Source organism: Notamacropus eugenii, chromosome 2 (assembly GCF_028372415.1).
Source record: "Notamacropus eugenii isolate mMacEug1 chromosome 2, mMacEug1.pri_v2, whole genome shotgun sequence".
NCBI classification, from domain to species: domain Eukaryota; kingdom Metazoa; phylum Chordata; class Mammalia; order Diprotodontia; family Macropodidae; genus Notamacropus; species Notamacropus eugenii.
Genome location: NC_092873.1, coordinates 96,652,049 through 96,674,872, shown reverse-complemented (window position 1 = coordinate 96,674,872; position 22,824 = coordinate 96,652,049). Strand labels below are relative to the sequence as shown.

The window sequence follows — 22,824 nt, the reverse complement described above, 5'->3', positions numbered from 1 at the left end:
CAATGAGATATTTTACATTCTCTTCTATTTTTTTCATTCTTTAGATTCTGTTGACTTCCTCTTGATGTCTCATAGAGTCATTAGCTTCTACTTGCCCAATTCTAATTTTTAATAGATTACTTTCTTCAGATAATTTTTGCATCTCCTTTTCCATCTGTCCAATCATTCCTTTAAGGAGCTTTTTTCTCCAGTCAGTTTTTGTACTTCCTTTTCCATTTGTCCAACTTTCCTTTTAAATTCTTCCATGATTTTTTTTTCATATTTTCAAAATCCATTGGCCAGTTTTTCTTCCACTTCTCTAATTTGGCTTTTAAAAGCCTTCTTGAGGTCTTCCAAGGATGCTCTTTGGGCTTGAGACCAGTTCATATTCCCTTCAGATGGGAGTACAATGTCAGTGCTGACTTATTTGGTATTCATATTTTGGTCCTTGTTCCCATAGAAAGATTCTGTGGTTTCTGGTTTGCGTCTTGCTCATGATGATCACCCTTTTCCTGGCTTTTAAAGTGGATCTCTGCTTCTGGGGCATAGTGAACTCTGTCCCACAATTGTTGTGCTTAGAATTTGAGGCTTTGTGTATTGTGGCCTCTGGTTCTTTCAGCTAGAAGCTAAAATGCTGCAGTTTACCTGGTGCTTAGCTGGTTGGTGTGCCAAAGCAGAGGCCTGGTGAAGTCTTTCTGAGTTTACTTGGAGATAACTGTATAGCTTGCTGTATTAAGTATGGGGAAGCGGTGGTCTGGCCACAGGAGGTCTCCTCTCCTAAGCTAGATTATAGACAAGCTCAGTGGTTGAGGAACCCTGTCTGCGCTAGTGTTTTCCTGATTCCTCTGGCTTTGCTGAGTCACGTCTGGGGTCCTAGTATTGGCGATTACAGGCTCCACCCCCCTGGGGCTCAGGATCTCCTCCCAGTTTGCTGAGTTGTGGCTGTGTGGGACAGCTCTGATCCTTCACTGGTCCCCTTCAGCCACAGCAAGAGGAAACACCCCCCCTCTTTGCTATTTTCCTAGCCTCACAGGCTAATAGACTGTTTACCCCTTTGACTGATCCCATTGTTTCAGGATTTTTCCTGGGGAAATATTCTTTGGGTTTTTCAAGGTCAGCAAGGGCAGGCGGTGAGCATTTACAGATCACTCTGCAATCTTGGCTCCTGGAATTTCAAATAGGTGACATACAGACATTTACTCTTTGGGCTGATAGTCTCAGGAGCAGCTGCTGCAGTTACCTGGGGTTTTGCAGTTCTCTTTTGCTCAGATCCATTGGACTCCCATCCTGGGCTGATATGTTTGAGAATCTGCAGTGCTGCTGCTGCTTCAGACCGCCCAGGGCTTCCTACTTGGCTTTGCTATGGCGTAGTCTGCGCTAGCACAGCCTGTGCACTGTGCACTCCTCCAACCCTTTGCAACAGATCCTTCCCATTGACCTTCCAGGCTGTCCTGGGTTGGAAATCTGCCATATTCTGTCAGCTGTTGTATGCTGCCACTCTAAAATTTATTCAGATTCTCTTTTTAGAAGTATCTGAAGGAGTTTGTCTTAGAGCTTAGGTGAGTACTTGCTCTCACTCTGCCATCTTGGCTCGGTCTTGGGCATGCACATTTTTATAACCCTGTGGGCATAGTTCCAAACTGCTCTCTGGAATGGTTAGATCAGGTCACAACTTCACCAGCAATGAATTAGTGTTCCAACTCTCCCACATCATCTCCATCATTTATCATTTTCCTGTTTTGTCATATTAGCCAATCTGATAGGTATGATGTGGTACCTCAGAGTTACTTTGATTTGCAGCTCTGTCATTAATAGTGATTTAGAGCAGTTTTCCATATGGCTATAGATAGCTTTAATTTCTTCCTCTAAAAAACAGGCAGGCAGTGTTCGGGAAAAGGATGAGGGGGAAAGGCAAAGTATATCACTCATTTAATCATGGATTAGAGTTGGGAACTTTTGGCAGCATGATCCCCATGATGATGGAAGGGTCGGGGGGAGGGGGAGAGGAGTTTGAGGCCTCATTTTCCTAGGGTTTTAGGGGTCCAATAGACTATTTGTTATCTGTGCCACCTTGGGATTAACTCATTAATATATTCAAATCATCTCAAAGTTGTTAGTAAAAGTATAGTTAACATGTTCACAACATTTCAGAGTCATCATCACCTTTTGGTGTTCTGCTGGTCTTATCTTCAATGTCTGGAACTTGTCTCAGATTTACATATCATACAACCAAAGAATTCTGCCAACAAAACGTAGATGGCTTTCCCTAATTCAGCACATAATGCGGAGATGTGATTTTTTGGCAGCTAATATATGATGCAATTTTTCTATTATGTTTCTTTGATCTTTGGGACGATTTTTACCTGACTTCCCATTCCACTTTTTAATCTTACTTCCTGCTATTGCCCCTTTGTGATGGCTATTTGTAAACTTAGTTAATGTAATGCGTGGAAGTGGGATTGTGACAGGAGGTTGAGTTAAAATTTTAACCTGGAAACATACTAGCTAAACTATATGACCTTGGGAAAATCAATAAAGCCTTTGTTTCTAAATCAGTAAAATGAGGATAGTAAATATTGCACCCACTTTTCAGGGTTTGTTGTGGGGATGGAAGGAGATGATATATATAAAGTGATTTTACAAAGTCAATGCTGTTTATTGTTAAATATGTCTTCCCTCCATTTTCCCGTTTCTAAAGGTACTTAATTAGCTTTCCACATGCCGTCTTTGCATATGTCATCTATTGACCTTTGTATTTCTGCTAGATTTGTGCTAAACCTATAGAAAATCACTCCTAGACCCCCTGAGGAAAATTTGGGATTGGCCACGTTGTTGCCTCAGAAGGTTTTCCCATTGTTCTCCAGTCACTGTGTGGGGTAGGAATAAATATAAAAGTAAAAGGGAAAAGATTATTCAGTGAAAAAACAACAAAAAGATCACTATTAAACAGTTTGTGAACATTTTGTTTTGCTTCTCTGGAATGGGAAAAAGTAGATTTTGCTTTAAAGTCAGGATTTTTCAGGCAATAATTTCTCAGAATTTAATTTTTTTTAATTTCATAATTTGTGTAGAAAAGTAGCTGAGATACCCGGAGGTTGATAAACTGTTACATAGTATTCACAATAGAGCATTTTTATAACATTCTACAAATGAAAAGCCAATTTCCTTTAGCACAGGCTATATTGTAAATATTCACAGTACCTTTGCTAGAACCAAATTAAATTGCTGCAATTGATGATTCCATAGCTTTAATGGGAGTTCATGCTGTAATAACCTTTATTAATTAGAGAAATATCATGTAATTTATATCAGGGCAGGCATATTATAGAAATGTAAGTTGCCCCTGAAGAAATTAAACAGAAAATGCTAGTACAGTGTATTCAAATATTATTACACGTAATAACACTGGCACTCATCAGAACTATTTCAGTGTTTTTTCCCATCATGTGACTCTCATATTGCCCTAGCCCACTTTTTTCCACAAGCAACTTAGAAATGAATGTGACTTTATAAAAAATATCCAGGGACAAAGGGGAAAAGTAGAGTAAATATTATTCAGCCACTTTCCAGGGTAATGTGCCAATCCTAGAGAATGAGAATGCCAGTATTTATTAAGTACCTACTATAGCCAGGCACTGAGCGTAAAAGGGGGATATAAAAAGAGGTGAAAGACAGAGGGACTTAAAGTCTAATGGGAATAGATAGTTTAGTGCATTTTACACTTTGGCTTGCATTATATGGTTTCTATCTTTACTTCTCCCTTGTGAAGTACTTCTACAGTATTTGTTCCCATAAGAACTCAAAGAAGTCTTTTAACTTTTGATTCTCATTCTAATTTCAATAAAAATCATTAATAATCCTGGTTAGCCTTAACTTTTATTTTTTAATTTTTGTTTGTTTGGAAATATACAGAAAATTGAACTGACCACAATCTTTCCGCAATATTTTCATTAATGTATTTTAACTAAACTTCATGTCATTTTGGAAAGCTGAGAAAATCAGGTGGTCAATAGTTGTCTGGTTGTCTGTCCTAGTCAGATTTCTTCTTCGTAAATGCTGGATTTTGTAGAAACCAATTAATTTTGGAGCATGTATTTAATAAAATCATTTAAAATCTTTTTCAAAGGAAATTATTTGATCCATGTTCATGTCATATTGTCCTTTATAACAATTCTGCTATATTCCAGTTGGAAAGTATTTGGAGCTAAGAAAGGAGTACTCTTGTTTCTCTCTTCTATTTTGCTGTTTTAAATAACTCCTTATTGAATGCTTACTATCTTTGCTAGGGAAGCATATAAAAGAATAATGCTATAGAGTCACAGCCTTCAGAAAATATTTTCATATGAATAATTACATTTGTACAGACCCTCAGCATTTTCATATGCTTCATCTCATTTATTCCTCCCAATAATCTTGTATTTTTCTCATTTTATTGGCAAAGAAATAAATTCAGTCCACAAACACATATTGAGTGCTTGTGTTCTTGGCATGTGATGTCAGTAATGGATAGATGCTGTAATACCAAGATGAAGAACAATATAGTTCTTGTTTTCAGGGAGCTTAGAGTTTAATGAAGGTGGGGTGGGATGGATAGCTACACCGTTACACAATGTAGAATATGATAACGATCAAGAAGAGAAACAATTACGAGTAAATGAGAGGCATCACTTGAATTCTCAGAAGGCTCATATTGCTGCTATGTGGCAGACCCTTTGAAGCAGACCCTTTGTCTTAAGTCACTATGCCACATTGCCTCCGAAGAGGACTTGATCTGTTTTTTGGAACCATACTTGAAGCATTTCCAGCATGTTAGAATGGAACCCAAGGTCACAATCTCCATTCTGCAATGAAGCATCAGAGTGGGACTTTGTAGAGATGTCTCATATCCATATTTCAAAATCATTGGAAATTTCGTGAAAGCTAGCAGAAACAAACTTGTTCAATGACCTAGAATCATAAACATCAGATGCTTACCAAAAAGGTTTGCTGCTGTAACTGGAAAAGATCCATCTTGGAGTCTAAGTGAAAAGACTAATTCTTTGTAGGTAATGAGGTCATATGATATTCTTGTTTTTGAATGACATTGTAGAACTTCCTGGAAGAGATGTGTAATCATTTTGAGTTTGACGTGTTTGTCTCCACAGGAAAGACCAAGTGTATGAAGACTGTGTCTTGCTCATATTTTGATATACAGTTAAGTAGTTAATCTATAGTGCTTGTCCATTAGTATGTAATCTGAGACTGAGAGTACAAATGATCAGTGAGTTGGACCCTGAATTAATAAATAGGAGAGGGAGAAAAGTAGCTTGGAATGTCCCCAGGAAATTATATAGCTCTTTTAATGATCCCAGCCTTCTCTTGGAACCTACACCCCACATTTTTTATCTGAAAATCTTACTGTATGGTGTTTTTGTATGGCTAGCAATTAGAAATGGAACATGTTTCTGAATAGTTGAAAATGAACAATACACTAAAGGCAATGGAGAAATACATGCTGCTGTTTGTGACAGGCTGCAGTATATAATCATTGAGATATTTTGAAGAATGGTAGCAAAAGATGTCCATGACAAACTGGATGAAAGGAAAAGAAGATAAAACTGGTCACATGTGAAGGCAGGGGATGATGTGGATAGTTATCTCTGGATGTTAGGGGAAAATGAGGAAAGCTTGTTGGTGTAGTGGATAGAATGCTGGACCAGGAGTCAGCAAGAAATGAGTTTGAATCTAGCTTCAGACACTCAGCAGCTGTGTGACACTGGGCAAGTCACTTAATCTCTTTTTACCTTGGTTTCATCATTTGTAAAATGGAATAATAGCACCTAACTCCTAGGGGTTGTTTTGAGGATCAAATAAGATAATTTGAAACCACTTAGTACAGTCACTGGCACATAATAAGCATTATATAAATGTTACCTATTACTATTAATAAAAGAAAGAAAAGAAAGTTATCTCTGTGATGAACTTAGGGAAGGACATGAACAAAAGTCTAATGCGATAGGCATGTTTGAATAGGTTGTGATCTCTTGTTGGAGGGGACATCCAAAGTGATGAGATCATAGATGCATTTGAGCATAAGTATTTAAATGTGGCAGGCATCTTACATAATACATTTTAGTCTTCCCTACCTTGTTCCATTTGTGACTGGAATTCAGAATTAGGTTCTGTTTTAATACACAGGTTAATGGATAACATAATTGCCCCCCTTGGAACTATAAACCATAGTTTTAGATCTGGAAGGGACCTTCTAGGTCATCTAGTCCAACTCTCTCATTTGACAGGTGAAGAAAGTGACAAATGATTTACCCAAGGTCAGATAAGTAGTGAGGGCTAGAATTAATTGAACACAGGGTTTTTTCCCCCCTCTGGTCATGTCTTTTTCTCTCTAATTAGTTTTTAGGGGCATAATTTTCCCCTAGAGATTGTTTTAGCCGCGTCCCAGAAATTCTGGTACACTGCTTCATTATCATTTTCTTTCTCCTAATTATTAATTGTTTCTGTGATTTCTTCTTTGACCCATTCATTATTTAGGATTTCATTGTTAAGTCTCCTGTGCTCCCTGAACTAATTATTGTTTTTATTGCATTATGAACTCTTAATACATGTTTTTAATATTGCTGCCTTTTCATATATATTTACAATATCGGTGCACTAATGTATGGTCAGTTCTTTTAAAAATTCCATGTGTTGCTGAGAAATAAATGTATCTTTAGTATTCTCATTTAGAAGGTACCATAAGTCTTCTAATTCATTTTTTTGCATGTGAAGTCATGCATAGCATTTCTGTATTAGTTATGTTTCCCCTACCCACCTACAAAGCAGGAAAAGAGCCACTATAAATATTTTTGTGCAGAGAAGTCCTTTTCCTTTTTGCTTTTTATCTCTTTTGGGATACAGACCTAGTAGTGCCATTGCTAGGTCAAAGGGTATATATGCATAGTTTTATAGCCCTTTGGGCACAGTTCCAAATTGCTCTATAGAATGGTTTAATCACTTCACAACTTTGACAGCAGTACATTAATGTCTCATTTTTCCTACATCTCCTCCAACATTTTCATTTACATTTTCTCTCCTATTATCTAATCTAAAGGTATGAGGTAGTACTTCAGATTTGTTTAAATTTGTATTCAGTAGTGAGTTAGAATATTTTTTCCTTTGGCTATAGATAGCTAATTACTTCATCTGAAAACTGAATATATCTTTTGAACATTTATCAGTTGGGGAATGGGCTTTTATTTTTAAAAATTTGATGATTCTCTATATGTTAGAGAAATGAGGCCTTTAGCAAAGAAACTTGCTTCAAATTTTTTTTCAGTTATTGTTGCTAACTGTATTTCCCTCCATCCTATTTCCCCCACCCTCATTTATGATATTCTCTTTCTTCTTTCACCCTGTCCCTCCTCAAGTGTTTTGCTTCTGACTACCCTTTTCCCCAGTCTGCCGTCCCTTCTGTCAGACCTACTTCCGCCTTTCTCTTATCTCCTTCCTCTTCTATTTTATGGTAAGATAGTTTTCTATACCCCATTGCCTCTGTGTCTTATTTCCCACTTACAGGCAAAAACAGTTTTTAACATTCACTTTTTAAACTTTTGAGTTCCAAATTCTCAGCCTTCCTCCCTCCCCGCCCAGCTTTCCCTTCTTTCTGTGCCACAGGCCTGGTTATTCTCTCACATCATATTTAATTGGCTTTTATTCATTGCTCAGCAAGTGATGAAGCAGTCTGCTGGATGACTTGCTTACACTCTTTCTGTAGTTCTCTTCATCCCCATAGCTTTCTGTTGCAGTGAAAGGCAGCAAACTACAATTCAGCAGTAGTTTCAGAATTAATGTCTTCTGTCTACCACTCCTGCAGGTGAAATTAAGTTTTTGTAATTGTATGCTATCCAGTTTCTCTCACTAGTGTTTAACTCTGTGTGAGGAAACCGCTTTGCATTCTGAATGACTCATTTAGTTTGTTGAGATTTAATTTTAAATCTTCAGAAGCAGGAAGAGGGGTGAAACCTCTTTAAGAAGTAGGTTTCAGTGAAAAGCAGCTTGTAAAACATTTGACAGAATAACCAACTCTGTAGAAATTAGGCATTGAAAGAGGAAGGTGTTAGGGGAAGTTTAAAGTGAGTTAATAACCTGATTACTGAAGAGATATTTTTCTAATTAAAAAAAAAATAGTCTTGGAGAATTCAGTCATGAAAGTTATGTCACATAGCTGTTAAGTATTTCTCCTTTTCTGTTTTGATCTGAAAAGAAAAGGGAAGCAAAAAGCCAGATCTCCCCTTAGAATAGGGGTTCTTAACTTTTTTTAAACTTAAAAAAATTTGTCACATAACTCCTTTGCAGTTTGTGATGAAGCCTGTGGACCCCTTCTTCTCATAATAAGGTTTTGAAATGCACAAAATAAAATACACAGGATTATAAAGGAAACCAGTTATATTATTAATAAAGATGTGATTTTTTTCCCCCTCTCATTTAAGTTCACAGATCTTCTGAAATCTCTTCATGAACCTCCAAGGTTCCCAGGTTAAGAACACCTGTCTTAGTATATATCACATGAGGATCTTGACAAAGGAACTCAGGATGCTTTACATGGAAAAGTGAAAGGGGAGAGGCATATTTTTCAAGGGCTGTCATATAGAAGAGGAAATAGACTTGTTTTTCTTGGGTTTCAGAAAGCAGAATATAAACTGATAAAAGTTACAGAGAGACAAATTTGGCACCATGAAAAGGAAAACCTTCTAGCAGTGAGATAGCACAAAATGAACTGAGTTGCTTTAGGAGATAATGAGTTTCCAGTCACTGAAAGTCTTTAAGGGGATGGATGACTTTTTGTCAAGAATGTTGTGGAGGAAATTATATTCAAGGATAGGTTGGATTAGATAACTCTAGAGTTGAGATTATATGGATTAGCAAGGTCAAACTTTTTAGAGTTTAATTAAATGATCAAGTGAGATAATATTTTCAAAGTTCTAAGCACAGTGCCTGGAACATAGCAGGTGCTCTTTAAATGAAATTATTCTCTTCCCTTCCCCCTAATTAGGACAACTGAGAAGATATTTGAAACTTCCTGATAAGTGATAAAGAAGATAAAAGACATTGTTGAAAATAGGCAGAAGCAATGCATTCCCTGGAAACTGGACAGGGCCTCTGGTGCTTTTTGGAACCAATTTATCACCTAATGGGTTAGAATTTGTAAGAACAGTCCTGAAGAGCAGGGTTTTTAAAAAACTCTTTGATGTCATGGGTCTGTTTAGGAGCTTGGTGAGGCATCTGAACCCCTTCTCCTAAGAATATTTTTTAGTGCACAAAATAAAATATGTAGAATTACAAAAGAAACAAGTTGTATTGAAATAGTAATAAAATATTAAAAACTAATTTGTATTCATGTAATGTTTTTATTAATGCATTAGTTAGATAATGCATTTAAATATAGATGTTAAAGTTAAATTTATTTTTTTATAAAAGCTATTTTTGCTTAGCTTCAATAAGAACATTAAATTGTATTTTTTAACAATATTTTGTTTTTGTGGTTAACCAGGTTTAAAAAGTCGTGATTTGTAAGGATATATTTCAGATGGAAGCTTTCTCAGTAGTTTGCTTTCTAAGTTGAAGACAAACTTCTATCACAGAACAGCATAATTCTACAAGGCTTTTTGAATTAAACTCTAATTATAGTAAGTTTTTGTCCAATGATCAATGAATTTGGCTTTGGGTAGTATATCATCTTTGATACAGTTCATATCAGGAAGGAAAGAATTGTGGTTTACCTTTAATGACACCAAGATAAAAATAACTTTTGAAACAGTTCTAAAATGTTTCCAGGTATTTTCAGATTTTGCTTTTTCAATGAAATTGATATGGAATTTTCTGTCTCATCTACATCTTGATAAAGCACTTCCTTCATCATTTTAAAGTTTCAAAAATTTATGCCTCTACTTTTTACTATCATGTTGGTAGCTTTGCCAAGAATGTTGTAAATTTTTTTCAATAGCATCCATAATAGTGACTTCTAAGACTTTGAGTCAAAAGATTTTTCCCATTCATATGGTTAAAAATATCTGCTAGGTAAACCAACTGATGGACAAAGCCCTTTCTTTCAAAGTGTTCCAAGACTAGGCTTTTTTTATCTTTCAAAAAAAGTGAAACTTCTTTCCTTCATTCAGACAAACATTTCAAGATTTGTCATCCTGAAAGCCCCCAAACTTCTGTGTAGTATGGAAGGACTTGATATTTTGTTCCTATTGCTTGACATCTTTTAAAAACTATGATGATTCATAGACTTGTTTCTGAAAAATTGGTGACTTTTATGGATGTTGACAAAATTTTTTTGTGGCCAGTGCGTTTCTTTGTAGCAAAAAAAGCATCACAGCAATATGAGGAGCTTCCTTTTTCACTAAACTAGCAAGCCCAGATATATAATATTACCAAGCGTCATAAGAGCTGTATCCCTGGAGAGTATGGAGCTTTTTTTTCCCAGACAAAATTTTGTTTAGCAGAAAAACTTTTTACAATTGCCAAATGTCAATAGATTTTCCAAAAAGGATCCACAAAATGCACATAAGTATTACATTATCTGTAGTTTCGTTCAGTTGCAGACTGATAGGGAATGTCAAGGCTGCAAATTTCTCAATGATGTACTTCACAGTGTTGAAAGAAATATTAACTTTTCTAGAATGTATTGCATCAATCGATATTGGTATGGTTTTCAGCTTTTTCTTATATTTCTGGATCTCAGATCAGTCTGACTATCCTAATTCTTGGCAATTGTGTGGAATAGTTTTGCTGGGTTTTGTTTTTGTTTTTTTTTTTTTTTGGACGATCTGGGAAGCAACTTTATAGGATATTCAAGAAAAAGTTTATGTGAAATGACAAATCCAGGTTTTGAAAGTATTCCACCTTTTTTCTAAATGACATTTCTTCCCATGAAAAGAGTGCATATCTATAGAAGCATTTTTAGGATAGATGTGAAGTTCTTTTAGTTTTTCCTGACTTTGTACTGCCATTTGGCCAAGGGTGGGAGTCTGGGGGGGTGGGTCACAAAAATCACTGTGGCTTTTGGGTCCTGTCATATATGTTGATGCAAGTGAATCCGTATTAGAATAGTCTTCATCGTACTTCCTTTTCAGCATTTCAGTAGTGGCATATCTATTAATTACATATCAGTGATAAATAAAGTAATGTGATACGAAAGTATACGTGATTTCTGTTGGTGACAAAGTTACAGATATTGCTAAATAACTTCAGTGATTTGTTGCCAACCTTTATTGTTAAAGGAAGTTCTCTATTCTAATTTGAGATTAGCAAAAATAAAAATGTCATTCCCCCCCCCAAAAAGCATCCATGTTCTCATAGCCTTTGAAATCCATCTGTGATAAGAACTCCACCTTTATGGGCAAGTTAATTCCTTATTTATAAATTTCTCACCTCAACCATCTTTGGCCACTCTCCCTATTACAGGGTGTTTCTTTTCCATTATAGGGTGTTTTATTCTATCTCACCCTCACCCCTACATATACACGACCCAGGACAAGGAGGAGATATATTCTTGCCCCTTCATTACCACTTCTTTACCTTTCCTTTCTGTCTCAGCAGCCTCTCCTTTTACGTTTACTCTCTATTTCCCTGTTTTCAGACCCTTGTTTCAGTAATCTACTGGCTTTCTATTTACTGGGGCCTCCTTTTTTAAGGAATTCATAGCTGGTTCCCGGTCTTTTTCTTTATTGCAGTCCTGTTGTAGGATCCATTATGTTATTACTGCTAAGATTCATTTCATAGAACCTAGTTTGTGACCTTTCTTATATCTTAAGGAAATATTTGTTTCATACAATTGTGTACTTGCAACTGTTATTCCTCCCCTGGGAAAAATAGATTCACTGAAAAATGTATATATACATGCATCTACATATTTATATATAACTATATGAATAATTAAGACTTTTTCCTCTGTTAGGATTTTTGTGTTTTGGAAATTTATTCCTCTTCCCTCACAGAATCTGATTTAACATTTTTATGTAGAGTTCCAAGAGAACAAAGCACTGAACACCTTTAGAAGGCTTTTGATCTTCATTCTGCTGCTCACTGCTACTCTTCTGGCACTAGCCAGGCAGTCTAAAGCAAAACAGTATAGGATGTCTCATAGCTGTATTAACTGGCCACTATCCTCTATGCCAGTATAGTTTTAATTGCTTCTTCCTATCGTTTTCACCCCTGAATCCAGCCAATAAATTTTGCCCTGTTTTCCCAATTAGATTAAGAAGCATCTCTAATAGACATCAGAGGATGGAATTTCTATTTGAGAAGAGAAGCCAGACCTCCTTCTGACCTCCCAGATTTCCCTGAGCAAAATCAACAAGGTTGACTTCCAGAAGGGTGACTTCCATGTGCCCCAAAACAACTTCCCTCCCTTCCCCCCCAGGGAGTCCCATTTCTTACTAAACCTAATCTCCAGTCTCAAGTGAGAAGAGTAGCCAGACCTTCCTCTGGTAAGGCTTTTTCATTTCCTGCTGGGTATCCCCTGGAGGAAGGTGGCAAGGAACAGGACCAGGCTGACATACTTCAGTGCCAGCACAAGGCAGTGCCTACCTCTTGCTTCCAACTGAAGTGATCTGTTGAATCTGGCAATTGCAATGTGGAGAATCTTCCTCCTGTGCAGAGGAGTAATCCTCCCTTTAATGTCAGGCCTTCAGTTTCCTGTGATGTCACTTGAGGGAAGAGGTAGAGGAAAGTCAGTGGGGAATAGAACTTCCTTATCCTGCTGTGAAGTTTTGACTTCTGTTTCCTACTATGTTCTTTTCTGCTAATCTCCACCCTTTAGAAGGAAGAGGAGTAGTGAAATGGGACCTCCTCTTTGACTGTCATCCTTTGACCATCATTCCTTTGACTATCATTCCTTTCATCACATGCTGCACTTGTCTCCAACCAATTCTCCAACCTCATGTGGAAAGAGAAGGTGGTGCCTGCTACTCAGTGATGAGTGACACCTAGTTATACCCTCCATATCCCAGTGATTCTGAACCACTGTAGTATTCCCCAATCCCCCCACATCCATCATCCAATTTCTAATTCCCGTCCACATTAACCTTTCCATCCCAAAATTTCAATCAAATATCATCCTGTCCTTCCTGTGTCCTGTGAAGTGTTTATTCCGTAGACAACAAATATCCCTTCTTCCTAAATCTTTTCCTCTCCTAAACCTTCCATCTACTAGCTGTGACTGAAACCTGACCCCTCCCTGATGACTTAGCCTCCCTGGTCACTCTTTCCAGTACTGGCTGCATTCATTTCCCTTGGCCCACTTATTCCATATCCGTAAATCTCTTCACATAATTCTCCAGTCTTTCCTCCTTTGTGTAAGTCTTTGAAGAAATGATACTTTTTCTCCTGGTCAAACCTGTCTACTTGGTGCATACACTTCATCCCCTCCCCTCTTTTCTCCTCCTGGAACTTGCTTGCCCCTTTGATCATCAGTCTCTTGGTATCTACTGCCTTCTTCCCCATTACCTATAAACATGCTTATGTCTATCCTTTTCTTAAAATACTTTAACTTGACTCTGCTGTGCTGTCAAAACTATTATCCACTTTTTCTTTATTTGTTCCCAGCAGAACTAATTAGAATAAGTTATCTCTTTTTTTTTCCTCAACGAAATTTCTAATTAGGAAAGATCTTGTACCATTTGCTGCCGCCTTTTCATTATCTTTTTCTTATCAATCCCTTGTAGTGTGATTTCTGAATCTGCCACTAAACTGGAACTTCTTTCTCCATGACAACCAATTATCTGCCAATTGCTAAATACATTGCCTTTCCTTGATTCTTATCTTTGTTGATCTTTCTAGAACTTTTGATATTGGTAGACATCTCCTCTTTCAGGTTTTCCTTTTACCTGGTTTTGTAGGTTTTTTGTTTGGAGCCATGTCTTATTCCCTATGTGTCTTCCAAGATGGATCCTCTTTTTCTATATACTCTCATTTGGGGATCTCATGTTGTTGTAGTCATCTTAGTTGAGGTTCAGTGTTGGGATGAAAATGAGGCACCTGTGAGTCATTGAATATTTGACAGAGGAGAAGGTTTAGTTTGCCCACACACAGCAAGGATATACAACTAGAATCCAGTGGTGCTTAGCTCCTCTGGATGGGGCCTCATTTGGTCATTCAGGTGTAGTAACTCACATCATCTTGGGCACCCACCAAGTCTGAGAGGTGACTAGCCTACCTGGCTCAGGCTTTTTATCTTTTTTTATTTTTTATTTTTTTTTTTATTTTTTTATTTTTTAATGTTTAACAATCACTGCCATACAATTGTGATTTTATCCCCCTCACCTATCCCCCACTACCCCCCTCCCTCCCCACGACTGCATACAATTATGTATAGATTCTACATATACTTTCCTATTGAGCATATTTTCACTATAGTCATGCTATGTAGTCAGACTAAGATAAATGAAAGAAATCGTATAACAAATCAGAACATGATACACAAACACATACACATACACAAACATGGTCTGCTACATTATGTGAGTGACTTCCATATTTCTCTCTCTGAGTGTGGAAGGCATTTTGCCTTGAGATCCACCATTGGGATTTTTTTTTTTTTTGTAAGAAGTTCTTGTGTTATTACAAAAATCTAAGTCTACCAGAAAAAACTCTCACACACTGTGGTCGTTGCTGTGCATAAAGTTCTCCTGGTTCTGCTCCTTTCACTCAGCATCAGGTCATATAAGTCCTTCCAGGCCTCTCTGAAGTCTTCTTGTTCATCATTTCTTATGGCACAATAGTACTCCATTACATTCATATACCATAATTTATTCAGCCATTCCCCAATTGATGGACATCCCCTTGACTTCCAGTTTTTGGCAACTACATAGAGTGCTGCTGTAAATATTTTTGTACATGTGAGACCCTTTCCCATTTTTATGATCTCTTGGGGATATAGTCCTAGTAGCGATATTGCTGGGTCAAAGGGTATGCACATTTTTGTAGCCCTTTGGGCATAGTTCCAAATTGCTCTCCAGAATGGTTGGATGCGCTCGCAGCTCCACCAACAGTGAATTAGTGTTCCAACTCTTCCACATCCTCTCCAGCATTTATCATTTTCTTGTTCTGTCATGTTTGCCAATCTTATAGGTGTGATGTGGTACCTCAGAGTTGTTTTGATTTGCATCTCTCTAACCAATAGTGATTTAGAGCATTTTTTCATATGATTATAGATAGCTTTAATTTCTTCCTCTGAAAATTGCCTGTTCATATCCTTTGACCATTTATCAATTGGGGAATGACTTGTATGATTATACATTTGGGTCAGTTCTCTATATATTCTAGAAATGAGGCCTTTATCCCCGAGCTTAGCTGTAAAAATTCTTTCCCAATTTACTACATCCCTCCGGATTTTGGTTGCATTGGGTTTGGTTGTGCAAAAACTTCTCAGTTTAATGTAATCAAAGTTATCCATTTTGCATTTCATAATGCTTTCTATCTCTCCTTTAGTAAAGAATTCTTCCCTTCTCCATAGATCTGATAAATACACTATTCCTTGCTTCTCCAGTTTATTCATGGTATCAATCTTTATACCTAAATCATGTACCCATTTGGACTTTATTCTTGTGTACGGTGTCAGGTACGGCTCTATGCCTAATTTCCGCCACACTGTTCTCCAGTTTTCCCAGCAATTTTTGTCAAACAATGAGTTCTTATCCCAGAAGCTGGGGTCCTTGGGTTTATCAAACAGAAGGTTGCTATATTCCTTGCCTACTGCATCTTGAGTGCCAAGTCTATTCCACTTGTCTACCTCTCTGTTTCTTAGCCAGTACCAAGTGGTTTTGATAATTGCTGCTTTATAGTAGAGTTTGAGGTCTGGTAGCGCTAGGCCACCTTCCCAAGCATTTCTTTTCATTAGTCCCTTTGATATTCTGGACCTTTTGTTTTTCCAAATGAATTTTGATATTATTTTATCCAGCTCTAGAAAGTAATTGTCTGATAGTTTAATTGGTATGGCACTAAATAAGTATATTAATTTGGGTAGAATTGTCATTTTTATTATATTAGCACGGCCTACCCATGAGCAACTAATGTTTTTCCACTTACTTAAATCTGACTTTATTTGTGCAAAAAGTGTCTTGTAATTGTGTTCATATAATCCCTGGGTTTGTTTTGGCAGGTAGACTCCTAAGTATTTTATACTGTCTACCCCTCAGGCTTTTTATTGACCCTAGGCCATGAAATGGCATCAGAGAAGCTAGAGCCAATCAGGTTTTGTAAGGGGAAAACCCTAGGGAAGATGAGGCTGAAGGAGGTTATGGGTGGGAGAGCTGTTTGTGGGAAGAGAGCTGTATCAGGATAAAGGGAGCTGCTTCAGGAAACTGCAGTCCTACTATGGGTTCAGTTATCTCTTTGCAGACAGTTTCCAAATACATATATACAATCCTAATCTTTCTCCTGAATTCCAGTCCCCTATAACTAGGTGGTACAGTGGATGGAGCCAGGCCTAGGGTCAGAAAGACTCATCTTCCTAAGATCAAATCCAACTAAAGACACTTACTAGCGGTGTCATTTAATACTGTGTCATTTAAATGACCTGGGCAGGTCATTTAACCTTCTTTGCCTCAGTTTTCTCATCTGAAGAAGGAAATGGAAAACCACTCTTAATTAATATCTTTGCCAAGAAAACCCCAAATGGGATCCTGAGGAGTCCATCTTGATCGAACAACAACAAACTAGGAGTAAAATTTCTGAGCTTACAGCAGTTTTCCTTTTGCTGTATTGCTTGAACCTGTTATAGAAGCCTGAACCTAACATTTAATTATTTGAAGCTTTTTATTAGTAAAAATGTATTCATTTTCCCTGTTAGCACTCCTGAGTATCCTATGAAGGTCACTATCCTTGCCTTTTCCACCTCTCCCTTTCTCTGCTCCCCTTTTTGGTTGTAAGAACTCCTCTGTTCTTAGGTCTGTTATTTGCTATATAAGCAAAAGGTTAAGCAGATATATATTTCCATATCAATTCCTCCTTTGAAGTTCACTATTTATATAACAATGCTTTGTAAATCATTGTAAACTTAAATAAATGAATAGAATTAAATTAGATTGTGTTACAGTGGTTACATCTCAACTAATCTAGAGGTAGTCCTCCTGCTAAGAACTTAATATATGAGATAAAAATTATTTGCAGAACATTCATAAACATGAATAAAACAAGGGCATTTTTGACAAGGTACATAATGATTTCTGAACAAGTTTAGAGAAAGAAATTTCATGTTTTACTGTTTCTTCAAGTCTTGTACTAGCTTGTATTTTCTTTTAAATTTATTATGGTAAATTTTGGTAATCAATTTAAATATTCATATAGATATTAATAAAATGTGTTTTTTTTAAAAGAAAAACCATAATTATCTGATTCATATACTAAATGCTTTCAGAGATGACTGGAAAAAAAAAAAGATCTAGCTATCTGCTACCCCCAAGTCCTAAATTAGCAGCTACCGAAATTGAAGGCACATAGTAGCTGGAGGAACTAATCAGGTTATATAAATCTGAACCTGAAAAACCCTAACCTTAACATGATTGCAAACGTCACTGTCACTCTCTTATTGGCAATCTATAAAATGTCTGGTGTTCAAGGTATTTGGAGTCGGCAAGTAGGTCAAACAATAAGGGGGTCTGAGTTAAGTGTTTATGGGGATTGTAGATCATTCAAGAGAAAGGAGGGCAAGATTAAATGAATTGGGAAGTGCAGCAGGGCATTTGGCAGCTTTACTTGTATTGGGTTTTCTATTTGGGGGGAATCTTAACAGGAAAAAGTAACTCCCCCACTCCCTCCATCCTTTTTCCTTTAGGCCACTATTACTACTTCTTTCTTACTTCGCACTGTGTATCTTAAGAGAAAAACATTTTAACATGCCTATATGTATTTTGCACATCCTTACACAGCCCTTCCTCCCTCAAAACAGTCAAGTCCAAGTCATGTCATCATTTCTCTGATGTCATGGTCTTCTAAAAGGAAGGACAAACAAAACAGTACCTCATGTTAGAGAAAGGTGACTCTAGCCTGTGAAAGAGGTTATTGGTAAATAGGAGTTATGTAGAGTTGAAAAGGAATTTTGTATTTCTGTTGAGCTTTTTTTATGTTCTGTCAAGATCATTAAAACAGAATTCTACCAATATTTAAAAATATCCACAAACTTTTCTTTACAAATATATCATATTTGGGTAAAGAAGCATACCTTTCAATTAAAAGAAATATCATGATGAATTTAAGAGCCAGCAATAGATACACTATTCTTTCTCATACTTCAGCTTTTCAATATTCTTTTCTGAAGAGAGGAAATCTGGTGATAGGTCTCTTAGTCAGACTACCCTTGTAGCTTCATGTGGTCTCCGTGGAGAAAGATTTCATTTAGCAATTCTACTAGATTGGAAAGACCTCAGTCTTGCTTCCTGAAATTCTGGTGGTAGACTTTGATGTTCCTCACTATATCTGTCTCTTTATTTTAGTTGTGATGTTACTTCTCAGTAACTTTCAGAATTGAATGGTGGCTGGGTTATCAGAATCAAGGTTGCATACTTTTCAATGTGGTCAATTTACACCTGCATGTTTCAGCTTGTGCATGCCAAGAAGTATGTATGATCAGAGCAAGAGAGGTGTATTTCCCTTGAGGAAAGCAGAAGGTGATTTTTTGTATGTGCATGTTTAAGATGCAAACAGGACATCATTTATCTCCCCAAGTGATATTAATTTAAAGTTTAAGAAATACTTCGTTAAATTATACACCACATGGGTAACAAGAGCAGAGAAATTGCAAAACCATATGGTTGTAAATGCCATCTCTTTCCTCTAGAGAAAGATCATTTATATTCTGCAATTAAAGAGCAGAAGGTCTTTTTTCCCATAAAGGCTCTTCAGTCAGGAAATAGTCTAAGTAAAGATGGCTTCCTTGGGGAATTTTGTGCATCTTTCAAGGACTTACTGGCACCTCTACCTTGTAGAACTTTGCTCTTTGAGTGTTCTCTGCAAAAACCGAAAAAGGAATTTGTGTTCTGAAAATATACCAAGCCTTTATTTTGGCATAGTTTGTAAACCCTACTTGCCTGATCAATCTTAATGGAAATGAATTTAGATCCTTTTTGCATTTTTTGAAAAAATTATGACATAAGTACATTGTGATATTATATATGCTGCTTTTGCTTGGTTGATGAAAATATCTTTTATTTGGGTTGGGGAAAACTGGGTTTGAGTAACCAATATTCAAAGGAAAACATAAAATTGGAGAAAAAATTTATAGTTTGTCGGATAAAGGTTTCATATCTAAAATACATAAAGAACTTTTTTCAAATTTATAAGAATAAGAGTCATTCCCCAATTGATAAATAGTGAAAAGATATGGACAGACAGTTTTCCAGTGAAGAAATCACTGTTTATTGTCATGAAAAAATGCTCCAAGTCATTATTGATCAGAGAAATACAAATTAAAACAACCTTGAGATCTTATTTTATAACTACCAGATTGGCTAAAATGAGAGAAGGGGAAAATGACAAATGTTGGAGGGGATGTGGAAAAATTGGGACAATAATTCATTGTTGATGAAATTGTGAATTGATCTAACCATTTTGGAGAGCAATCTGGAATTATGCCCTAAGAGTTATTAAATACCTGTACTTTGACCAGTGGTGCTAGGTCTGTTTCTGAAGATAATTAGGGGAAAAAGAAAGAACCTATATGTTCTAAAATCTCTCTGTGGTGGCAAAGAAATCAAAATTTCAGGAATACTCATCATTTGGGTAATGACTGATATGATAGTGATAGAATACTACTGTGCTATAAGAAATGATAAGCATTTCATGGACTTCAGAAAAATATGGAAAGACTTGCACAAAGTAATGCAGAGCAAAATGAGCAGAACCAGGAGAACATTGTATATAGCAACAGCAATACTGTCTTAAGAACAATTTTGAACAAATGTTATTTTGATTATTATAAATACCCAAGTTAACAAATTACTCAAATTAATGACATATGAAAAAGATGCTATTTGCATCCAGAGAAGAACTGATAAATAAAAATATGTATGGAATAATTTTATTTTATATACATGCGCATGCACACACACATACACATACACGTACACCCACAACTATTTGTATCTGATGGTAGCTATCTCTAGGAAAAAGGATAGAGGAAGAAAAAAAGAAATTTACAGGATAATTTAGTTGTATATTTGAAAGGAATAGCAAGTTGTGCACAGTAGACTTACAGTTTCATGTACAATCATCTTTTTTATTGAGCTATGCTATGAAAATACTTGTTTTATTTCATAAAAAAATAAAATAAAAATAATTAAACATAAAGAAATGTTAGCTCACATATAATTTTTTACACATAATAACCAAAATAAAAGTTTTATGGTTATCTCTTGTTTCTGAATTATCCATACCAATCACAGGTACATACCTATACCATTGAACTTGGAGCAGAAACATTGTTTTGCCAGTTACGGAATTTCTGACATAGTTATCTAATTTGCCAGTGGAGTCTTATTTTCTCAGAATGCATAAGGAAGAGCAACTGGTACAAGTTGTGGAGAAGTAGGTTTGTACTTGACTTATGGAAAAATTTCCTAATAATTGGGGCTCTTCAGAAGTGGTCTGTCTTGGAAGTAGTGGGTTCCACCTTCCTGGATTACTACATGTTAATTGTTATGAAGAGGATTCTTTCTCAGGAATGGGTTTTACTAAGATGGTCTCTGCCTTTCCAAGTTTCTTAAATGTTACTTTCCCCTAGGAAAATGTGAGCTTCTTCTGGGCAGCGACTGTGTTTTGTCTTTCTTTGTATCATTGCTTTTTAATACAGTACCAGGTACATAGTAAGTGTTTAATAAATACTTGTTGATTGACTCGCCTTTAAATACATTATGTTTCAGACAGACTGGGCCTCCCTGTTTCTCATACTAGTTGACCTTTATCCCTGGAATGCATTCCTTCACTTTTGCCTCTAAGAGCCCCTGATTTCTCCCAAGGGTAGCCAGTAGCCTCAAGTGATACCTTCTTTGTATATGAAGTCTTAATGCTAGGGTATTCCCCCCAAATCACCTTGTGTCAATTAATACACTCTTGTATATGTACATCTTTCCTTTTTAGAGTGTAAGCTCCTTGAGGTTAAGGACTTCATTTTGTGTGCACAATGCACACATTAACACATTTTGACGCTGGCATAGGACCACTCAGCGTTGCTTGCCCTCATCAGAGAAGATGCTGTGCTCTGTGAGCAAAACAGAATTGAAGTAGCTTAAAAGAAATGTGTGGGATGCATAGATTTAGAGTATCTACCCCAAATGTTCACATAGACTACTTGTGCCTGACCTGTGGTAGAACATTCAGAGTTTGTATTGGTCTGATCAGCCAGTGTCAGTGTCAACCAATTTTCAACGAACCAATGCTTACTTAATTCATACTTCTTGCTTGTTTGATTGACTGATAAACTGTCTTCCATTCAAATTCACCTGCTCCATCTTCCATCTTTCTTGGTGTTTTTGCCAAAGAGATCCTTCCTGCTTTGAACTGTTTTTTCTTACCTCTTCTGCTTGCTATTTGTAGCTTTTTTTCAAGGCTCTACTTTAGTTCTACCTCCCATAAAAGGCCTATCCTGATGTCCACCCAGTACTACTTAGCACAGAGGCCTCGCACATTTTAAGTGCTTGTTGAATAAATGTTTATTGATTTGATTTCTCTCTCCCTCTCCCCCATTCCTCTGTGTGTATGTGTGTTGTACTTACTTGTGTTCATGTTCATACCTCTTCCACACATAGAATATAACTGTTTAAAGGGCAGGGATGGTTTCAAGTTTTTGCTTTGTCCTTGGGTGTGTGTCTGTGTGTGTGTGTGTGTGTGTTCATCCTTCGTTGCCGAAGAAGACCATGCCATCAGAGAAGTAATGACATGACTTGCACTTGACTTTGTTTTGAGTGAGGGAGGGCTGTGCACGTCACCAGCCTGACTTCTCTTCCAGAGGCATCTGAATCCAGTGACCAGATATTCATCAGGATGACTGGAGATGACCCAGGATGAGGCAATTGGGGTTAAGTGACTTGCCCAAGGTCACACAGCTAATGAGTGTCAAGTCTGAGGTGAGATTTGAACTCAGGTCTTCCTGACTCCTGCACTGGTGCTCTATCCACTACACCACCAAGCTGCCCCGTGTCCTAGGGTATGATGCCTAGCACAAGTAGGTGCTTAATAAATGCTTTTTGAATGAATGGCTTCTGAGGTAATTCAATTTTTTCAGTGAATGAAAATCTAGACTGGAATCAGCAACACCTGGGGATAATAATAGTATCTACCTCACAGAGTTCAGTGCGGCTCAAATGAAATAATAAATGCAAAATTGTTTAGTGTTTTATAAAAGTATGAACTGCCATTTTTCAGTCTAGACCTGTGATTTTATTTGGCATTACTGGGAAATAATGAAAACATTATACGTAAGTAGCAGACTTCCTCTCTACTCAGGCAAAAGAGTCAACTATTCTTCAGCTTCTACTTTTAGAGAGTTGCCTAGGGCACTAAGAGATTAAGTGACCTTTTCCATGGTGACACAACTAGTTTTTGTCAGAGATCAGACTTTTAAAAAATTAAAATGAAAAAAATATGTTATTTTTTTTTTCCTTCCCACTTACCTCCCCCCTTGAGAAAATTGTATTTACAATGCTTTTTGTATAGTATATATTGTTCTTCTGGTTCTGCTAGACTTAATGTACATCAGTTTGTCCAATTCTTTCTAGGTTTCTCAGCAACCATCTCTTTCATCATTCAGCACAGTAGTATCGTATTACATTCATTTGCCCAAATTTGTTCAGCCATTCCCTAATTGATGGG

At 36.8% G+C, this 22,824-nt stretch overlaps 1 protein-coding gene across 5 annotated transcripts in view; it reads left to right on the top strand.

Moving 5' to 3' along the window:
- BTBD9 (BTB domain containing 9) overlaps window positions 1–22,824 on the top strand; it is a 504,605-nt gene that overhangs the window by 59,682 nt on the left and 422,099 nt on the right. For 3 of the 5 annotated variants that reach the window (XM_072641986.1, XM_072641983.1, XM_072641982.1), the window contains exon 2: window positions 21,962–22,079. The exons of the other annotated variants lie outside the window; for them this stretch is intronic. In XM_072641986.1, the coding sequence (XP_072498087.1) occupies window positions 22,017–22,079 (63 nt within the window). In that variant the 5' untranslated portion in view covers window positions 21,962–22,016. The remainder of the gene's footprint in view (window positions 1–21,961; window positions 22,080–22,824) is intronic. 5 annotated transcript variants of the gene reach the window in all.